Here is an 8,133-nt window from a genome sequence, read left to right as displayed (position 1 = left end):
GTGTGTGTGTGTGTGTGTGTGCCAGGCCGCTGTGCTTATATGTGTGTGTGGGTGTCAGCTACTGTGTGTGTGTGTGCCAGGCTGCTGTGTGTATATGTGTGTGCAGGGCAGCCATCAGGGGGGGACTGCAGGGACTGGAGTCCCGGGCTGATGCGCACGGGCAACTTAAAGCAAGCCTTTTCTGGGGTGGAGCAGTGTGACAGAATATTTATTTATTTTTTATTTTTTTGGGTGGGGGCCCCTGTCTTTTTTGTCAGTCCCGGGCCCCACAATTTCTAATGGCAGTCCTGTGTGTGTGTGTCAGCCACTGTGCGTATATATGTGTGTCAGCCAATGTGTGTGTGGGTGCCAGGCCGCTGTGCGTAAATGTATGTATGTGTGTGTGTCAGCCGATGTGTGTGTGGGTGCCAGGCTGCTGTGTGAATATGTGTGTGTGGGTACTGTGCGTATATGTGTATGAGTCATCCGCTGTGTGTGGGTGCCAGGCCGCTGTGCGTGTGTGCGTCAGGCCACTGTGCGTATGTGTGTGTGTGTCAGGCTGCTGTGCGTATATGTGTGTGTGTGTCAGGCCGCTGTGTATATGTGTGTGTGTGTCAGGCCACTGTGTGTATATGTGTGTGTCAGGCCACTGTGTGCATGTGTGTGCCAGGCTGCTGTGCTGTGTGTAATGTTGGGTGTGGTTCATCAAATCGACAGTGTCTAGGTCGACAATGTTTAGGTCGACCACTATAGGTCAACAGTCACTAGGTCGACATGGATGGAAGGTCGACAGGGTTTCTAGGTTGACATGTGCTAGGTCAGCAGGTCTAAAGGTCGACATGAGTTTTTTTTTTTATTTGTGTCGTTTTCTTCGGAGAGTGACCGGGATCCCAAATTAGTGCACCGCGTACCCCTGCATGCTTCGGGCATGGTGCCTTCGCTCCGCTACCGCTTCGCTCGGCACACTCTACCGTTCCAATCATAGTCCACGTGGATCGTTAAGTATGACAAAAAGAAAAAAAAAAGTGAAAAAATCATGTCGACCTTTAGACCTGTCGACCTAGCACATGTCGACCTAGAAACACTGTCGACCTTCCATCCATGTCGACATAGTGACTGTCTACCTATAGTGGTCGACCTAAACATTGTCGACCTAGACACTGTAGATCTTCAGACCGGATCCCGTAATGTTTTAGAGAAAGAGGTTTTGATGGGAACCGCACAAGTCCAAAATCAAACAGATAATAACCTCTGAAAAACTGAATTTATACTGAATTACTTCTGGATATAGCAACCATGAACATACGGATAATCTATCCTAATACCTATATTTGTTGCTTTGGGTGGTGCTCCGTAGAGTCAAAAAATGTCAAACAGGAGAAACCAAAATAAGAAATATTGGAAAGTAGACTCTTTTGTGGGAGCACTCTAATTCAGAGGGTGAAATATAACATATTTAATACTGGTAAGAATATTTTTAATAGATAAATATTAAAATAACATTTTAGGAGTGATTATATGTGAATAAAATAGCTTCGCGAAAATATGAAAATAAATTCTATATCATTGGTGATATCAATATCACAATGGCCCTCATTCCGAGTCGTTCGCTCGTTAAATTTCTTCGCATCGCAGCGTTTTTCTGCTTAGTGCGCATGCGCAATGTTCGCACTGCGACTGCGCCAAGTAATTTTGCTATGAAGACAGTATTTTTACTCACGGCTTTTTCTTCGCTCTGGCGATCGTAGTGTGATTGACAGGAAATGGGTGTTACTGGGCGGAAACTGGCCGTTTTATGGGCGTGTGGGAAAAAACGCTACCGTTTCCGTAAAAAACGCAGGAGTGGCTGGAGAAACGGGGGAGTGTCTGAGCGAACGCTGGGTGTGTTTGTGACGTCAAACCAGGAACGACAAGCACTGAACTGATCGCAGATGGCGAGTAAGTCTGAAGCTACTCTGAAACTGCTAAGTAGTTTGTAATCGCAATATTGCGAATACATCGGTCGCAATTTTAAGAAGCTAAGATACACTCCCAGTAGGCGGCGGCTTAGCGTGAGCAACTCTGCTAAATTCGCCTTGCGAGCGATCAACTCGGAATGAGGGCCAATATGCGAAATGCAATAATCTACTGTAAACCTGTGTGTATGTAGCAAATAAAACATTGGGGATTTTGTCATATTTTGATCAAAACATTTAAGCTTGCAGCCCACGTCAGGGGCCCCAACCATTCTGCTAGTCCCTACACTAGTCTATATGCTGAGCTCACCATTACATTGCAGTTACATGTACTCCCCTCCTAGTTACAGAGTGGAACATCTATACAGAGCTGGCATGTGATCCGCACCTAATTTGGCCTGTCATAGCCTTAATTGTAAGCTGGTACCAGCTGCGTGGCAGTGTTAATGCCATATATTTTTATAAATCTGAAAGACGTTTTATGTGGGCTGTAACAATAATATACTGCAAATCTGTGTGCATATAGCAAATAAATTAGAGGGGGATTTATCATGTTTTGATCAAAATATTTAAGCTTGCAGCCCACGTCAAGGGACCCCAATATTCTGCAAGTCCCTCACCTGGCCTATATGCATTTAGGCAGCAGGTGGTGCTTCTACCGGGAGCTAAAGGCAGCTGGTATTGCTACTGCCGGGATGAGGAGGCAGCAGGTGGTGCTTCTACCGGGAGCAGGCGGCAGCTGGTGGTGCTGCTGCCGGGATGAGGCGGCAGCTGGTGGTGCTTGTGCCGGGAGGAGGAGGCAGCTGGTGGTGCTTGTGCCGGGAGGAGGAGGCAGCTGGTGGTGCTTGTGCCGGGATGAGGAGGCAGCTGGTGATACTACCGCCTAGAGGATGATGCAGCGGCTGGTAGTTCGTCTTACGCAGTTCATTGTTGTCCACATGTTACTGGTAAAGGAGAATCCTGTTAACAGGCTCTCATCCTCTGCAGATATTGCAGATTCGGTAGGTGAGAGCAGGTCATCCACCGGTATAGCTTCAGCCATTGTCACTGGAGTAGGATACATGGTAAATGGGGGAGTTATCCTACCGGCCTCTAGTTTCTCCCAGTTTATGGACTTGAAGAATGGATGACATGTGATGTTACTACAGCGATTCAGTCTCTCCTCTGGGTGTTTGCATAAGAGTCTTTCAAGGAGGTCCCTAATCTCTGGATGGAGATTGCTCGGATAGCATGGAGCATCACGCATGATAGACAGCGCAACCTTGGTGGCATCATCGCCAGCATGAAAGGGGTATAATCCAGTAGCCATTTCAAATAATACTACCCCAAATGAAAATAGGTCTACCATGAAGTTATATGGAAATTTACAGATAATCTCTGGAGCCATGTAACACAGAGTCCCAGCTTGTCCTGAGATTTTCTTATCGTCATGGACATTCATCACAGAGAGGCCAAAATCTGCAATTTTCACATGGCCAGCTGCATCCAGAAGTATATTTTCTGTCTTAATGTCCCTGTGGACAATGCCTCTTGTGTGCAGGAACTGCAGCCCACAGAGTAATTCTGCTGCAAAAAATCTGATGGTAGGAACATCAAATGGGCCTCTGCTCTGTATTAATTGGCAGAGGTCTCCACCACTCAGGTACTCCATTACAAAGAATACATGGCCTGGTGTGTGGAAGGCAGCATATGTGTGCGGAAAGAGTGCACTCTCCCCAGTTATTTTCATCACCTCTTTCTCTACACACATAAAGTATTTCTTAATGCTGTTCACTACTGTCCTCTTTTCTATGACTTTCACTGCCAGACGCTGTTTGCTGATGGTATGGGAAGCTAGGAACACCTTCCCGAAGGCACCCTCTCCAAGCATTCTGTGGAAGGTCAAACTGGCCAGATGGTGAGACGCAGCTGATGTCTCTGGGGTACTGGCTACGGATATCCCACTTGCATCTGCTGATCTCTTCTTTTTGGGGCCAGTTTCCTCACTTATACGTGTTCTCTTTATGCCCCTCCGTCCAGATACCTGGGGTATGATGGGCACGCTGGGTCCTTCACCTGGACTGTCATGATGTTCCTCCTCTTTCTTTTTCTTACACAGTCCACTGTCCTCTGTCCTGTCTGAGGATCTTTTAGTGGCCACTCTCTTAAGCATGGCCTCAGTTTTGCCGCTGCTGGTCTTTCTCACCTTCCTCATAGTTGGGGACTCATCTGATGACTCTCTTTTTCTCTTATTTTGAAGAGTCTTTGATGCTTTCTCAGATGACCGGTTCTCCTCGCGCACCTGAATGTCTCCTGATGTTACGGTTTTGAAAACATCGCCTTTCTCCTCGCATCCATCCTCCTCCTTCTTCCTCTTGCTAGGAGCCGCTAGCTCCTTTGTAGCAGACCCGTTGTTATTTGGTCGCTTTCTTTTATTTAGACTCATATTGTCGAAACAATACAAACAATTTTGCCAAGGGCAAAGAAAAGCAGCTTCACACTAGAATAGGTGAAGATACACTAATGGAAATGAGGTTCGTGAGTCTCTTAGCCAGCAGCCAGTGACATCACAAGGCTTTGTGACATCAGCGGCATTGTGACATCATCAGCTGCTGTAGGCCAGTCTCACTGCCTGCTGTCTCTATAATATAACCAGGTGTTATGTAACAAAAATCCCTGACACCCTTGGTGCTCTAGGATAAGAATTTTTGGGGCCATTATTGTCCTTTCTTTTCCCTGGTAGAGTCAGGTGATGATAAATACTAAGGAAAAACTTCCGCACACATCATATTACCTTCCAATATTTGTTATTGAACCAAATAAGCCCTGCAGACTTATTTTTACACAGATTAATAAATTATAATTATTATGCAATAACAGACAGGAAATAGCGTCAGTCCGTCGATAATGTATGTGGGGTCTTACTATCTATAGAGTAATATATGTACGGTACATTGTCAAATTAAAGTTACATTTATCCCACATCTACCTTCACTTTTTTACATGAATCATTTAAAAATACTTATTTTAATAATACACTTATCTCTTACGTCCTAGGGGATACTGGGAATCCATTAGTACCACAGGGTATAGACGGGTCAACTTGGAGCCATGAGCACTACAGAAGTTTGGTTACATGTGCTGGCTGCTCCCTCTATGCCCGTCCTACCAGACTCAGTTTAGAAAATGTGCCCGACGCAGCCGGTCACATCTCTGGAAGCTCCTGAAGAGTTTTCTTCATTTATTTTTAAAGTTTGTTATTTTCAGGCAGGAGTGGATGGCACCCGCCTGTCTGCTTCGTGGGACCCCACTAAGGGTTAATGGTCCTGTTCCCCGCTGACAGGACATTAGCTCCTGAGGGAACAATTCGCAAACCCCATCGCGGTGAGCGTACATTCCCACAGCATGGCACCACCCCTAACAGACAGAACAATAATTATTTTTTGTTAGATTAAACATTTTTTTTTCCCCTAAAAACTTTTTTTCTTTGGCATATATGGAATATGTATGTGTATATATATATATATATATATATATATATATGTGTGTATATATATATATGTGTATATATGTGTGTGTATATATATATATATATATATATATATATATATATATATATGTGTATGTAATAGAGATGAGCGGGTTCGGTTCCTCTGAATCCGAACCCGCACGAACTTCATGTTTTTTTTCACGGGTCCGAGCAGACTCGGATCTTCCCGCCTTGCTCGGTTAACCCGAGCGCGCCCGAACGTCATCATGACGCTGTCGGATTCTCACGAGACTCGGATTCTATATAAGGAGCCGCGCGTCGCCGCCATTTTCACACGTGCATTGAGATTGATAGGGAGAGGACGTGGCTGGCGTCCTCTCCGTTTAGATTAGGAGAGAGAGAGAGAGAGATTGACCTGAGGCTGATACTGTAGAAGAGAGTGCAGAGTTTAGTGACTGACCACAGTGACCACCAGACAGTGCAGTTGTTTTATTTAATAATATATCCGTTCTCTGCCTGAAAAAAACGATACACACAGTGACTCAGTCACATACCATATCTGTGTGCACTGCTCAGCCCAGTGTGCTGCCTGCATCATCTATGTATATATTATATATCTGACTGTGCTCAGCTCACACAGCTTATAATTGTGGGGGAGACTGGGGAGCACTGCAGTGCCAGTTATAGGTTATAGCAGGAGCCAGGAGTACATAATATTATATTAAAATTAAACAGTGCACACTTTTGCTGCAGGAGTGCCACTGCCAGTGTGACTGACCAGTGACCTGACCACCAGTATAGTTAGTAGTATACTTATATTGTGATTGCCTGAAAAAGTTAAACACTCGTCGTGTGACTTCACTTGTGTGGTGTTTTTTTTTTATTCTATAAAAAACTCATTCTGCTGACAGACAGTGTCCAGCAGGTCCGTCATTATATAATATATATACCTGTCCGGCTGCAGTAGTGATATATATATATTTTTTATATCATTATTTATCATCCAGTCGCAGCAGACACAGTACGGTAGTTCACGGCTGTAGCTACCTCTGTGTCGGCACTCGGCAGTCCATCCATAATTGTATACCACCTACCCGTGGTTTTTTTTTCTTTCTTCTTTATACATACATACTACTACATCTCTTTATCAACCAGTCTATATTAGCAGCAGACACAGTACAGTACGGTAGTTCACGGCTGTGGCTACCTCTGTGTCGGCACTCGGCAGTCCATCCATAATTGTATACCACCTACCCGTGGTTTTTTTTTCTTTCTTCTTTATACATACATACTACTACATCTCTTTATCAACCAGTCTATATTAGCAGCAGACACAGTACAGTACGGTAGTTCACGGCTGTGGCTACCTCTGTGTCGGCACTCGGCAGTCCATCCATAATTGTATACCACCTACCCGTGGTTTTTTTTTCTTTCTTCTTTATACATACATACTACGACATCTCTTTATCAACCAGTCTATATTAGCAGCAGACACAGTACAGTACGGTAGTTCACGGCTGTGGCTACCTCTGTGTCGGCACTCGGCAGTCCGTCCATAATTGTATACCACCTACCCGTGGTTTTTTTTTCTTTCTTCTTTATACATACATACTACTACATCTCTTTATCAACCAGTCTATATTAGCAGCAGACACAGTACAGTACGGTAGTTCACGGCTGTGGCTACCTCTGTGTCGGCACTCGGCAGTCCATCCATAATTGTATACCACCTACCCGTGTTTTTTTTTTCTTTCTTCTTTATACATACATACTACTACATCTCTTTATCAACCAGTCTATATTAGCAGCAGACACAGTACAGTACGGTAGTTCACGGCTGTGGCTACCTCTGTGTCGGCACTCGGCAGTCCATCCATAATTGTATACCACCTACCCGTGGTTTTTTTTTCTTTCTTCTTTATACATACATACTACGACATCTCTTTATCAACCAGTCTATATTAGCAGCAGACACAGTACAGTACGGTAGTTCACGGCTGTGGCTACCTCTGTGTCGGCACTCGGCAGTCCGTCCATAATTGTATACCACCTACCCGTGTTTTTTTTTCTTTCTTCTTTATACATACATACTACTACATCTCTTTATCAACCAGTCTATATTAGCAGCAGACACAGTACAGTACGGTAGTTCACGGCTGTGGCTACCTCTGTGTCGGCACTCGGCAGTCCATCCATAATTGTATACCACCTACCCGTGTTTTTTTTTTCTTTCTTCTTTATACATACATACTACTACATCTCTTTATCAACCAGTCTATATTAGCAGCAGACACAGTACAGTACGGTAGTTCACGGCTGTGGCTACCTCTGTGTCGGCACTCGGCAGTCCGTCCATAATTGTATACCACCTAACCGTGGTTTTTTTTTCTTTCTTCTTTATACATACATACTACGACATCTCTTTATCAACCAGTCTATATTAGCAGCAGACACAGTACAGTACGGTAGTTCACGGCTGTGGCTACCTCTGTGTCTGCACTGGGCAGTCCGTCCATAATTGTATACTAGTATCCATCTCCATTGTTTACCTGAGGTGTCTTTTAGTTGTGCCTATTAAAATATGGAGAACAAAAATGTTGAGGTTCCAAAATTAGGGAAAGATCAAGATCCACTTCCACCTCGTGCTGAAGCTGCTGCCACTAGTCATGGCCGAGACGATGAAATGCCAGCAACGTCGTCTGCCAAGGCCGATGCCCAATGTCATAGTAC

General features: G+C 44.6%; 1 protein-coding gene across 1 annotated transcript; it reads right to left on the bottom strand.

Annotated features, from left to right (window-relative positions):
- Nucleotides 1-2,817: 2,817 nt before the first annotated feature.
- LOC134968793 (protein kinase C delta type-like) lies at nt 2,818-4,359 on the bottom strand. Its single transcript, XM_063944277.1, has one exon. The coding sequence runs from the start codon at nt 4,357-4,359 to the stop codon at nt 2,818-2,820; it is 1,542 nt and encodes a 513-aa protein (XP_063800347.1).
- Nucleotides 4,360-8,133: the final 3,774 nt, after the last annotated feature.

The sequence above is a fragment of the Pseudophryne corroboree genome, chromosome 11 (genome assembly GCF_028390025.1).
Source record: "Pseudophryne corroboree isolate aPseCor3 chromosome 11, aPseCor3.hap2, whole genome shotgun sequence".
Lineage (NCBI taxonomy): Eukaryota > Metazoa > Chordata > Amphibia > Anura > Myobatrachidae > Pseudophryne > Pseudophryne corroboree.
The sequence above is the reverse complement of the archived record's forward strand: the minus strand, read 5'-3'. Positions and strand labels throughout refer to the sequence as shown.

Excerpts from the sequence above, each read along its gene's own strand:
- LOC134968793 (XM_063944277.1), bottom strand. The coding sequence starts at position 4,359 with ATGAGTCTAAATAAAAGAAAGCGACCAAATAACAACGGGTCTGCTACA.